General features: G+C 42.5%; 1 protein-coding gene across 10 annotated transcripts in view; it reads left to right on the plus strand.

The window, feature by feature from the left end:
- The window catches only part of ASH1L (ASH1 like histone lysine methyltransferase), a 224159-nt gene extending 212772 nt beyond the window's left edge, over positions 1-11387 (plus strand). For 8 of the 10 annotated variants that reach the window (XM_063655579.1, XM_063655645.1, XM_063655399.1 and 5 more), the window contains 8 exons: positions 169-255; positions 2386-2476; positions 2917-3055; positions 3172-3344; positions 4541-4707; positions 7293-7333; positions 8244-8560; positions 8898-11387. In XM_063655579.1, the coding sequence (XP_063511649.1) occupies positions 169-255; positions 2386-2476; positions 2917-3055; positions 3172-3344; positions 4541-4707; positions 7293-7333; positions 8244-8560; positions 8898-8989 (1107 nt within the window). In that variant the 3' untranslated portion in view covers positions 8990-11387. The remainder of the gene's footprint in view (positions 1-168; positions 256-2385; positions 2477-2916; positions 3056-3171; positions 3345-4540; positions 4708-7292; positions 7334-8243; positions 8561-8897) is intronic. The other 2 variants (XM_063655679.1, XM_054458386.2) reach the window with 1 other exon arrangement.
- The last annotated feature ends 2306 nt before the right edge of the window (positions 11388-13693 follow it).

A 13693-nucleotide genomic window follows, 5' to 3' on the forward strand; every position in this document is an offset into this window, starting at 1 on the left:
GTTTTCCTCCTATTTTACCATTTATCTCTAATTTCTCATTCACCCAGTTATCCCTTAGTTCCTCTTTTACTTTACCCTGAACTATTGCTAATTTTTTATTCTGGGCTCCCAGGACACTCTCAATAAGTCATAGCCTCCATGTCCCCTAAACTGTATGTTTTTCTACAGGTATGGCAGCACTGTGATTGTATGGGAGTGAACTCAGATGTGGAGCACTACCTTTGTGAGCAGTGTGACCCAAGGCCTGTGGACAGGGTAAGCTGCACCTCTGATAAAACTCTGATCTATAAGTAGGAGAGGTAGCACATGGTGTCTTACCTGTCCTGCTCCTGCTTTGCAGTATTTCCTTTAATAGGTTGTTCAGCCTCTCTGGGCCTTGGTTTCTTAAACTTTACATTAAGGGTCATAATTCTGTTCTTCCCTATTTCAGGAGTATGATCAAAGGGAAAATAAAATACTTAGAAATCTGTGGAAGGAATGGCACTATATAAAACTAAGGTTTTTGGCCGGGCACGGTCGCTCATGCCTGTAATCCTAGCACATTGGGAGGCTAAGGCAGATGGATTGCCTGAGCTCAGGAGTTCAAGACCAGCCTGGGCAACACGGTGAAACCGCATCTCTACTAAAATACAAAAAAAATTAGCCGGGCGTGGAGGCGTGCACCTGTAGTCTCACGTACTTGGGCGGCTGAGGCAAGAGAATTGCTAGAACCCGGGAGGCAGATGTTGCAGTGAGCCAAGATCACGCCAGTGCACTCCAGCCTGGGCGACAGAGCAAGACTCCATCTCTTAAAAAAAAAAAAAAAAAAAACAGGCCAGGCGCAGTGGATCATGAGGTCAGGAGTTCGAGACCAGCCTGGCCAAGATGGTGAAACCCTGTCTCTACTAAAAATTCAAAACTTAGCCAGGCACATGGCAGGTGCCTGTAATCCCAGCTACTCAGGAGTCTGAGGCAGGCAAATCACTTGAACCCAGGAGGCAGAGGTTGCAGTGAGCCAAGATCGCACCACTGCACTCTATGCACTCTAGCCTGGGCAACAGAGCAAGACTCTGCCTCAAAAAAAAAAAAAAAAAAAAAAAGCTGGGCGTGGTGGCTTACGCCTATAATCCCAGCACTTTGGGAGGCTGAGGCGGGCAGATCACAAGGTCAAGAGATAAAGACCATCCTCGGCCGGGCGCAGTGGCTCACGGCTGCAATCCCAGCATTTTAAGAGACCGAGGCGGGTGGATCATGGGGTTAAGAGTTCAAGACTAGCCTGGCCAATATGGTGAAACCCCGTCTCTATTAAAAACTGCAAAAAAAATTAGCTGGGTGCAGTGACAGGCGCCTGTAATCCCAGCTACTTGGGAGACTGAGGCAGGGGAATCACTTGAACCTGGGCGGCAGAGGTTGCAATGAGCCAAGATCACGCCACTGCAGTCTAGCCTGGGTGACAGAGTGAGACTCAGTCTCAAAAAAAAAAAAAAAAAAAAAAAAGACCATCCTGGCTAACATGGTGAAACCCCGTCTCTACTAAAAATACAAAAATTAGCTGGGCGTAGTGTTGCGCGCCTGTAGTCCCAGCTACTCGGGAGGCTTAGGCAGGAGAATTCACTTGAATCTGGAAGCGGAAGTTGCAGTGGGCCGAGATCGCACCACTGCACCCCAGCCTGCAGACAGAGCGAGACTCCATTTCAAAAAAAAAAACAAAAACAAAACTGAGGTTTTTATAAACACTATCAGATGTCCATGAAAGGAATAGCTTTCAAAATCCAGAACTTGGTACCCTTAACGTCATTTATGTTAGACAGTGGTTTAAGTGAAAAGAGCACTGGACTCAGAATCAGCAAAGGTTAGTGTTAGGCTCACTTCATAGGAGAGAGGGTAAGTGGCTTGCCTAAGTCATTAAGTGGGTTCTATGCTTGGCTCTACTATCTCTATATGTGTGATTTTGGGCAAGTCATTTTTAAAAAAAGAAGAGATTTAGGCAGTATTTCTTAACAATCTTGCTGTTGTCATGTTTAGGTGAATAGTTCTTGTTGTGAAGGATGCATTTCAGAATGTTTGGCTTCCTTGGACCCTGGGCATTAAATACCAGTAGCATACCCCAATCATTGTAATAATTAGTCTCCCTTCACACCTTTTCATATGGCCCCTAGATTACATAGAGCAACTACACAATTAGTGCTTCATAAAACATAGATTGAGATACTTAGCCTATCAGTTTTGTCCTCTACCTTCGCTTTTCCAGGTTTAACAACTCTAGTTGCTTTCATCTTTTTTGTATATCTGTGGTATATTGAAATGACTAAACAGTAAGTTTTGATTGAGAATTCTAGGTTGAGAAATAAGTAGGCTGAATGTAGTAATTCCAGCCCTTATACATTGGCTTTCTGCTCCTATCAGGAGGTTCCCATGATCCCTCGGCCCCACTATGCCCAACCTGGCTGTGTCTACTTCATCTGTTTGCTCCGAGATGACTTGCTGCTTCGTCAGGGTATGTATACAGGAGCTAAGCCTACTTGTCAGAGGTGACCTTTCTGAATAGTAGGAAGTCTCTGCTGTGTCCATCATAGTCATTGTCTCCATACGGCCTCGAATAGCAATAGAATATAAGTTTTTATATCTGTAGTCCTTGTGCTTATATGCATCACCTCTCCACCAAATAATACTAATTTGAAATGATAGACATGTTATAAAGCTAATTTTAAGACTGGGAAAAACATATAGGAAGCTCAAGAAATGGAATGCCTCCCTTATATTATTGTCATAGTCTAGAATTGATTATCATCACTTAACACTGCTGCTTTTAGCTCTCTGTATTTATACTGTTTCAGATTATGAGTTCTATGTAGACCCTGAGTCAGATAAACAGATGCCTAACAGAATTCATACAAGAATTGTTTTATGTTTCTTCTGTGTTCTGGGTCTTCCTAGGTGACTGTGTGTATCTGATGAGGGATAGTCGGCGCACCCCTGATGGCCACCCGGTCCGTCAGTCCTATCGACTGTTATCTCACATTAACCGAGATAAACTTGACATCTTTCGCATTGAGAAGCTTTGGAAGAATGAAAAGTACGTGCTGAGGTCCTGTCCTTTTCTTCCAGCCGTGCTGTACCAGCAGAGCTGAATGTTCACTAGGATCTTGCTAATCAACTAAACCTCTCCCTTCTCACTTTTCCTTTTTTTAGAGAGGAACGGTTTGCCTTTGGTCACCATTATTTCCGTCCCCACGAAACACACCACTCTCCATCCCGTCGGTTCTATCATAATGAACTATTTCGGGTGCCACTCTATGAGATCATTCCCTTGGAGGCTGTAGTGGGGACCTGCTGTGTGTTGGACCTTTATACGTATTGTAAAGGTAAGTGATCTGGGCTAGTTAAAAAATGACCTCGGCCAAGTGCAATGGCTCACGCCGGTAATCCCAGCAGTGTGGGAGGCCGAGGCAGGCAGATTGCTTAAGCCCAGGAGTGTGAGACCAGCCTGGCCAATGTGGCAAAACTGCCTCTGTAACCGGGCGTGACAGTGTAGGCCTGTAGTCCCAACTACTGGGAGGATTGCTGAGCCTGGGAGGCAGAGGTTGCAGTGAGCCAAGATCGCACCACTGCACTCCAACCTGTGCAACAGAATGAAACCCTGCCTCAAAAAAAAAAAAAATGACCTCAATGACCTCATGTCTCCTGTTCATTGCCCACCCCATTCTTGTTGCCTGTATATGATGAAAGATTCTCCAAGGCTAGCTATGAAACTTCAGAGAGCTCTACTATATTTTTTCCTTTCTTTTACCTAGTGCTTAGTACTCAATAAAAGTTTATTCTTTTTTATTAAATTTAGTTAATTTTGTTAATACTGTGTACTAATTCCAACTTCCAGCTCTACCACATTTTATCTATGTTCCCTTGTGGAATTTACTTAATCTAAGTATCAGTTTCCCATTGAAAATAAGAATTATCTATTTTAAAGAGTTCTTAAAAGATTATATAAAATAATCTACAAAAGCACTCAGCCTAGTTTATGGCTTAGAGTAAAAGCTCAATATATGTTATTTGTCATTATTAGCAGAGTTCAGTTGCCTAGACTGTTCTCTCAGAATCATAGCAAAATAGTCTAGAAGAATATATATTCCATTCCAAAACTGACAGACTGCTTGCAGTTCTGTGTGATACTGATGAGTCCTCCTTGTCTCAGTTAAAAAGTGTTCATTTACCAATGTGCTTCCCTCAAATTTATGCCTCTGTTCTTTCCTTGTAACTCCCTGTAACCTGCTCTGTTTTTCCCTCAAAATATTCCCTCACACATCCCTGCAGCACTCAGTTTACATTTCTGGTTTATTTCCATCCATTCTGCTGTATATTTACTTTATCCTTTGTTGACACTAGTGTCTGAGAACTCTTTGTCTGGCAACTACCAAATGCTTAGTTGTCCTGCCTCTCTAAATAGCTACCATGTAGGGTTTTAAGGGTCTAGCTGCTCTCCCGTTGGTGTGTATGGGGTCTTTGGGCAGCTTAGGGGGAGAAATGGCTAAATAGGATTCCTTAACACTGGTTGGACCCATAGGGAGACCCAAAGGAGTGAAGGAGCAAGATGTGTACATCTGTGATTATCGGCTTGACAAGTCAGCACACCTGTTTTACAAGATCCACCGGAACCGCTATCCTGTCTGCACCAAACCCTATGCTTTTGATCACTTCCCCAAGAAGCTCACTCCCAAAAAAGATTTCTCGGTGAGTCTCCTTCCTTTCTTAACACTACATGTGAGGACAATCTGGTTCATGCATGAAATTCACTGAGCGAAAATCTTCACGTAGTTCTCTGCTTCTTCATTCAAATTCCATCCCAAACTATGGAAATCTCTGTCTCTATTTGGGACATTTGAACAGCATAAGTACATTTCCTCACATAGACTGTATCTCAGAAAATTGTTGATATAGTGTTATACCTTTCCTCTTTCCTCTTTCGTCTGTTTAACCTTTGCTGGCGAGCCCCATTCTGTAGATTTTTGTTTTGTTTGGTCTTTCACACCCATAATTTTAAGAAGCAAGAACCCTGAAAAACTCCTTTTTTTCCTCTCTTTCATTGAGAACACACTTGTAAAAGAAGAACCTTCACAGAAAATAATTCAGTGTTTTTCTTTTTATGCCTGCATTAAAAATGGAAGACACGATCATTATATAAAATGTGTGAGCCAGGCACGGTGGCTCACACCTGTAATCCCAGCACTTTGGGAGGCCAAGGCGGGCGGATCATGAGGTCAGGAGATTGAGACCATCCTGGCTAACACGGTGAAACCCCCTCTCTACTAAAAATACAACAAATTAGCCAGGCGTGGTGGCGGGCGCCTGTAGTCCCAGCTACTCAGGAGGCTGAGGCAGGAGAATGGCGTGAACCCAGGAGGCAGAGCTTGCAGTGAGCCAAGATCACACCACTGCACTCCAGCCTGGGTGACAGAGCGAGACTCCGTCTCAAAAAAAAAAAAAAAAACATCGTGAACATTGAAACCCCATCTCTACTAAAAATACAAAAATTAGCCAGGTGTGGTGGCGCGTGCCTGTAATCCTAGCTACTCAGGAGACTGAGGCAGGAGAATCGCTTGAACCTGGGAGGCGGAGGTTGCAGCGAGCTGAGATTGCGCCATTGCACTCCAGCTTGGGTGACAGAGCGAGACTCCGTCTCAAAACAAAACAACAACAACAACAAAACAAAATTTGTGGTGGTGGTGTTTATTGTATAAACATCATGGTGGCTTACTTGTGTAATCTCAGCACTTTGGGAGGCTGAGACAGGAGGATCACTTGAGCCCAGGAGTTTGAGGTTACAGTGAGCTGATTGTGCCACTGCACTCCAGCCTGAGTGACAGAGACCCTGTCTCAAAAAAAAAAAAAAAAAAAAAAAAAAAAAAATTAAGTATAGAAGCATTAAGAGGAAAAAAGTTATATATATACTCCACTATCCAGAAAATAACCATTATTAACATTTTCATTTTCAGGCTTTTTCTTGGTATTTTTTCTTTCAAATTGTTGAGAACCGTGTGCCAATTATATGTTTTGTCATTCATCATTCCGTAAAGATTTTAATCATCCATTCATCTGTTTACTCTAATAAAACCCTGGCTGAGCTCCTCATCTTTGAGTCTTTTTTTAGTGGGCCTATCAAAAGTCATAGCTGTCACCCTGGAATCCTTAGAAATAATCTAACCAGGGCCAGGTGCGGTGGCTCACACCTGTAATCCCAGAACTTTGGGAGGCCGAGGCGGGTGGATCACAAAGTCAGGAGATTGAGACCAGCCTGGCCGACATGGTGAAATCCCATCTCTACTAAAAATATAAAAATTAGCCAGGCATGGTGGCGTGCACCTGTAATCCCAGTTACTCAGGAGGCTGAGGCAGAAGAATCGCTTGAACCCAGAGGCAGAGATTGCAGTGAGCCAAGATCGCACCACTGCACTCCAGCCTGGCAACAGGACAAGACTCTCAAAAAAAAAAAAGAAAAATAATCTAACCAGAAAACAAAGCAATACATTCCTATTTTCCCTATTTTTTTTTTTTTTAATTTTCCAAACCGTCTTTTGTATTCTCTGCCCACCACCAGGTCTTTCCTCACATCTAGACTTATTTGGTTTTGCTTGCTCAATCAATAGCTTACTGACTAGCTTTGAAACCCCAGCTTTAACTACAGTCATGTGCAACATGTTTCAGTCAACATTGGACTTCATATACAACGGTGATCCCGTAAGATTATAATGGAGCTGAAGAATTCCTTCCTATCGTCTAGTGATTGTCATAGCTGTCGTAACATACTGCAATGTAATACCTTTTCTGTGTTTAGATACACAATACTTACCATTGTATTACAACTGCCTACAGTATTCAGTACAGTACTGTGCTGTATATATAGGCTTGTAGCCTAGGAGCAATAGGCTATACTAAATAGCCTAGGTGTATAGTAGGCTATACTATCTAGGTTTGTGTAAGGATACTTTATGATGTTTACATAACAATCAAATCACCTGATGACATATTTCTCAGAACATATCCCCATATGTCCCCAAGCGACATATGACTGTATTTAAAAGGTGAAATGGGGTAGAGAAAATTGTGCACTTATCCCTCCCATTGTCATCCTAGGAGCACAAAATGCTGATAATCATTGTGGCCTGCATATTCATAGAAGTACTAAATTTCTCATCTTAAAACAAAGTCACCCAACTTGTCTACTGCCCTCCTGTGTTCCTTATCCTGACTGGCCCCAGAGAAGAGCTAGCTCTCCCAGCTTTTACAATATGCTTACCTCTTCCTTTTCTTCTCTGCAGCCTCATTACGTCCCAGACAACTACAAGAGGAATGGAGGACGGTAAGTCCCATGGGGGGATATGAGGATCCTAAGGGATTGACTAAGAGCTTGAATGGATCAAGAAAACAAACAACTACCCACTCAGCTCCACTTCTAGGATTGGGTATTCTCTGCAGAGTAGCCCAGTGTAGTGCCAGCACTATGGAAGAACTAAATTTCAGTAGTTGTGGTCCCATTATGGAGCCTTAGTTGGAGCAACAGAGAGATGTGCAGGGAGTAGAGACAGATTTGGAACAGAACTCCAAACTCAGAAAAGTTTCTTTTAGATGTCTGTAAGCTTTCCCCATTACCTCAAGGTATATCAGCTCTTGGTACCTCTATCAAGGAACAGATGTAGCCAGTACAGTTTTCACTGAGCTGTGAACTATGGGTTCATAGTTTTTATTTTTGCTTATTTTGTGCATGAGGATTATTCCTGAAGAAAGGCTTTTTCTTCAGTCTCCTCATCTGTTGAATGGGGTCATAACAACTGCTTTACCTACACCAATAGCTTACCATAAGGGAGAAAATATTAGACTATTGATGTGAAAAAGGGAAGCAGGAAAATTTAAAACTCCATTTAAATATTTATTATTGTAGTTGGATTATTGGCATCACAGGGTTGTGCCATACTTCTCTAGTCATGAAGCAATCATTTAGAACCAGCTAAGCAATTTTATTAGCCCTTGTATATTTTATGGATTCCTATACCATTTGTGCATATTCCTAAGAGAAATAATAAAAGTTGAATTTTACAAATAAATTTCAGGTAAAGGTAGTCTTTTATTCAAATAATATAAAGTGAAAACGAGAGTCAAGTTTCTTACCTCAAGCTAAGGCTCTAACTGCTGGACTCCAGGATCTCAAGCCGTCCTGAGGCCTCCTACCCTTCATCCCCTTTTCCTCCTCAAGTGTCTTACACTAAATTCAGATATCCTTCTGGCAGATCATCCTGGAAGTCTGAGCGCTCAAAGCCACCCCTAAAAGACTTGGGCCAGGAGGATGATGCTCTACCCTTGATTGAAGAGGTTCTAGCCAGTCAAGAGCAAGCAGCCAATGAGATACCCAGCCTGGAGGAGCCAGAACGGGAAGGGGCCACTGCTAACGTCAGTGAGGGTGAAAAAAAAACAGAGGAAAGTAGTCAAGAACCCCAATCAACCTGTACCCCTGAGGAACGACGGCATAACCAACGGGAACGACTCAACCAGATCTTGCTCAATCTCCTTGAAAAAATCCCTGGAAAAAATGGTAAGAAGAATCAGGTTCATATCTAGGGTTTAAGATAAATGTGAAATGAGAGGGAATGGAAAAAAATTGTAATTACTGGTTCAGCATCCAAAGTATTCTAAGAAAATGGTATAGTTCTTTCATAGGCTTGCTTTTAGTTATATCTTGGGAGTGAAACTGGAAGGTGAGGTGATCTCCTCTAAAGAACCACCTTTTTCATATAGGGTTGGAGGATGGTCTAAATTGCTTATAGGTCAGAAAAGGAATCATTGAGTTCGTGTGCTCTCCTTAGAGCTCAAATCTGGAATAAGGAGTAGGAGATTGGTATTTTGATGAGCCTCCTTGGTTCTGTTTTCAGCCATTGATGTGACCTACTTGCTGGAGGAAGGATCAGGCAGGAAACTGCGAAGGCGTACTTTGTTTATCCCAGAAAACAGCTTTCGAAAGTGACCCTCAAAGAATGAGAACCTCAAGCATCTGGGATCCCGTGGAGCTAATCAGTCCTGCCTCCTGCTCTCTGGGTATAGACAGGGGTGGGAAGGGTCCGTCTGGGCAAGGGGAATGGGGCCATGTTGTTGACATTAGGTACTTAATAAGCCTTGGAACTAGTGGAGAGGGAGAGGAAAGGGTTCTGTCCAAGACAGTTCAGGTTAATTAATTTTCCTCTCCATTGCTTCACCTTAAGGGTTAATAATGTAGAAAGGAGGAAGGACCACGTTGATGACCAGAACCTACTGGTACTTTATAGCATTTGCCCCACCCCACAGCTTAGGTTTTTCTGTCATCCTCAGATCCCACAGGCATTGCTAAGAAGCTACTTCCTATACCCAGGTATAACTCAAAATCCAAAGGGATAGGGCCAGGATCCCTATTCCTACCCCATGTATTCTCTGTTGGCTCCAAGAGCTACCCCAGAGACCTTAAACAAAAACAGTAGCTGAGGCTTCTTCCTAGATACCTGACTAGGGAAATTTGTCTCTCCTTTCTTGCCCAACCAGGTCAAAGTAAAATGTGAGTTGACAGCTCAAAGCACTTGTAACTGCTGCCCCCTCCCTACTTCTACTCCCCAAAATGGAATCATAGGATAGGGAAGGCCCCCATGGGGTCAGAAGGGCACAGTAGTTCTTGCAATTATTTTTGTTTTACCCTTCATAACCTGTCAAACATATTTTTTTCTAATGAGAAAGCCAGGCCCCCGCCAGCACACATGCTGTTTTTAATGCGCTGTAGTTCTTGTGTGTCTGCTGTGCTGTGCAAATGGAGATTCAGTTCAAAATAAAATCATTTAAAAACCTACATAAAAAGAACTCTAAACCCACCCCCGCAACAAAAGTCACTACATAAACTGTTCAGCAGTATTCACCTATCAGAGTATTTGTTGTGAGTATAGATTATCAATTGAAAACACTACTCTTGTTTTCTTAATTGTACAGTTTTCAATGTCCCTTTCTTAAAGAGACAGTGTATTTCTCTTCACCCCTAGTCCCATCTTCCCTCACCCTCCTGAATGACATCAGGAGGTATATCCAGGGTGTCTCCTTCCTTCCTACTCTCTTGACCAGAAGTTAACAGACTATACTGTCTCTTTAAAAATAAAATTTAAAAAGCTTTGTTGTCTTTTCAGACATACATATGCATATATGTTTTAGATGTTCTTATAAGAGAAAAGATGGTTTTTAAATGTGCCAAGTTGTGTGTGTGTGTGTGTATATATATATGTGTGTATGTGTGTGTGTATATATATGTGTGTGTATATATATATATATACACACACACACATCTGCTGTGTGATTGGTAAGCAATACAATAGTAAACATGTCCCCATTACTTTTTTCTAATATTGGACCAATGCTGTCCTAATTGTACATTTCCCTTTATGGTGACGATGCTCTGACTCGTTTAGGTAGACACATTGACCACCTTCCATTCCATTGAATATTTTTTTCTTTTTCCCCTTTCTGTGTCATCCTTGAGGAAAAAACAAAAGAGATAGGGGATGCCAATGATCCCCTTGAGCAGAGAAAAAAAGCAAAATAAATATTTTATTAAAGAAAAAAGAGAATTAAGAAAATAGTTTGGAGTATTTTCTTACTGTAGAGAAGCACTGTACATTACTAAGAGACCTGGGTATAAGATACTCACATGTGGAGCTGGAAAAATCGCATGTCCAAGCCCGTTTGAGTGGTTTCTTTTGTTTTTCATTGCAGGGAGTGGGTGGGAGGGAGGTGGGACTAGGGGCACTTTGGGGGTCTCCTTTTAGTCAAAAGCGAGAAAATGACAAGAAAGAGATTAAAATTCAATGTTTCCTTTATAGTGTTAAACACTAAAATTTTAAAAAAGATGAAAAAGAAAAAAAAACTTTGTAAAATGCGAGAACAGAAGCAAAAGACACTACGCTCTGTCATTTTATCTTTCTTTTGTTGAAAGACTAAAAAAAACTGAAATGTTTTTTAGACAATCAAATGTTAGGTAAGTGCAAAAACTTGTTTTTTCTTACTGGTGTAGAAATTAATGCCTTTTTTTATTTTTCAGTTATTTTATAATAACGAAATAAAAAGAACCCCCCAGCTGCCAGGCGGGTTTTGGTGTTTGAAATGCGGGGCAAAGCACTACATCACTGCAAATAGATACAGAGTTAGTCTGCATGTCTGTAGGCTGTGTGATTGCGGAAAATATAAATGCTGCTAATATATTTCCTTTTTACAAAAGCATATCTAAATAGATGATTGTTTTGATGTTAATCTTTGTAAATTATGTATTACCAATTTTAACATTGGATGTAATTGCATACAAAGCTTGCATCTCAATCCTTGAAAGTCTAGTATTAAATGGAAAAAACTTTTCCTAACTGTGGACTGATGAGCTTGCTATTTTTTCCTCCTTCTTATCCCCCATTTATCTTCCAAGACAACTTCATCCTGTTTCCAAGGGGATCTTTCTGAAACATCATAAACATGCTAGGCTGCACATGAGCACACTGACTGCCGTTGACTACTGGATAAAGTCATTTCTTCAGTACTAGGATCTTTCTAGTCTGGACCCAGCCTAATCAATCAGCACAATAATAACACGCACCAAATGTCCAGTTGCTTTTTTGTTTTTTTGTTTTTGAGACAGAGTCTCCCTGTTACCCAAACTGGAGTGCAATGGCACAATCTCGGCTCACTGCAACCTCCATATCCCAGACTCAAATGATCCTTCTGCCTCAGCCTCCCAAGTAGCTGGAACTACAGGCATGCACCACCATGCCTGGCTAATTCTTGTACTTTTTGTGCAGACGGAGTTTCACCATGTTACCCAACCTAGTCCAGCTGTTTTGTTGTTGTTTTTTTTTTTTTAATTTTTTTGTTTTTGAGACAAGGCCTCACTGTGTTGCCCAGGCCAGAGTGCAGTGGCGCATTACAGCTCACTGCAACCTCAACCTCCTGGGCTCAACAATCCTCCCAACTCAGCCTCCTGTGTTGCTAGGACTACAGGGGCGCACCACCACGCCTGGCTAATGTTTTTATTTTTTGTAGAGACAGGGATCTCCCTGTGTTTCCCAGGCTAGTCTCAAACTCCTGGGCTCAAGTGATCCACTCACCTCAGCCTCCCAAAGTTCTGGGACTACAGGCATGAGCCACCACGCCTGGCCCAGCTGTTTCTTTTCTTTTCTTTTTTTTTTTTTTTTGAGATGGAGTCTCGTTCTCACCCAGACAGGAGTGCAGTGGTGCAACCTCGTCTCACTGCAACCTCCGTCTTCTGGGTTCAAGGGATTCTCCTGCCTCAGCCTCCCAAGTAGCTGGGGTTATAGGCGCCCGCCACCATGCCTGGTTAATTTTTTTTGTATTTTAGTAGAGACAGGTTTCACCATGTTGGCCAGGCTGGTCTCGAACTCCTGACCGCAAATGATCCACCCACCTCCACCTCCCAGAGTGCTTGGATTACGGGCCTGAGCCACCGCACCCAGCCCCAGCTATTTCTTAAACATGCCATGCCGGCGGATCACCTAAGGTCAGGAGTTCGAGACCAGCCTGGCCAACACGGTGAAACCCTGTCTCTACTAAAAATACAAAAAATTAGCCGGGCGTGGTGGTGGATGCCTGTAATCCCAGCTACTCCGGAGGCTGAGGCAGGAGAATCGCTTGAACCCGAGAGGCGGAGGTTGCAGTGAGCCGAGATTGCGCCACTGCACTCCAACCTGGGCAACAAGAGTGAAACTCTGTCTCAAAAAAAAAACAAAAACAAAAAACCATGCCATGCTATTCTACATCTCCATCCTTTGCACACACATACATCATCATCTCATTAATTCTCAGTAACAACCACTGAGGCCGGCAATATATAACCTTAGGCCACGTTTCTTTAGGCCGCTGTGTGTTAGACCATTTCTATCGTAAACAGTTTCCATATATTTATTAATCTTCACAAAAGCCCTTTGTGGTAGGTACCAAATCCCAATTTTATAAATAAGGAAATTGAAGCAAAAGACAATTTAAGTAACTTGCCCAAGATTACATAGTTAATCTTCATAATAGCCCTCTGAAGTTATTCCCATTTTGTAAGAGTGAAAACTGAAACTCAGGAAGGTTAAGTAACTTGCCAAAGGTCACCCAGTAACTAGTGGTGGAGCCAGAACTCCAAAGTCTGTGTACTCCTCCACAAATAGAAAAGTGTCATAAATAGACAAAAGTGACCGTACTAATTAAGGAAGATAAACCCATTGCTGCAGATAACTGAAAGGCCTACCAAAACTTTGTCCCAGACAAGAGTTAAACATTTAGGCTGGGAAGCTGGGCGTGGTGGCTCACGCCTGTAATCCCAGCACTTTGGGAGGCTGAGGTGGGCGGATCACCTGAGGTCAAGAGTTCAAGACCAGCCTGGCCAACATGGAGAAACCCTGTCTCTACTGAAAAATACAAAAATTAGCCGGCCGTGGTGGCACATGCCCGAGGCTGAGGCAGGAGAATCGCTTGAACCTGGGAGGCGGAGGTTGCGGTGAGCCGAGATCGTGCCATTGCACTCCAGCCTGGGCAACAAAAGCGAAACTCCGTAAAAAAACAAACAACAACAACAAAAAAACATTTAGGCTGGGAGTTCAGCTAGAATACAGTTGCTCAGAAGTAGCAAGACAGCTTACTCCAATAGTTCAATCTCTACTCCTATAAGGACTTG

The sequence above is a fragment of the Pongo pygmaeus genome, chromosome 1, assembly GCF_028885625.2.
Source record: "Pongo pygmaeus isolate AG05252 chromosome 1, NHGRI_mPonPyg2-v2.0_pri, whole genome shotgun sequence".
In the NCBI taxonomy this organism is placed as follows: Eukaryota; Metazoa; Chordata; class Mammalia; order Primates; family Hominidae; genus Pongo; species Pongo pygmaeus.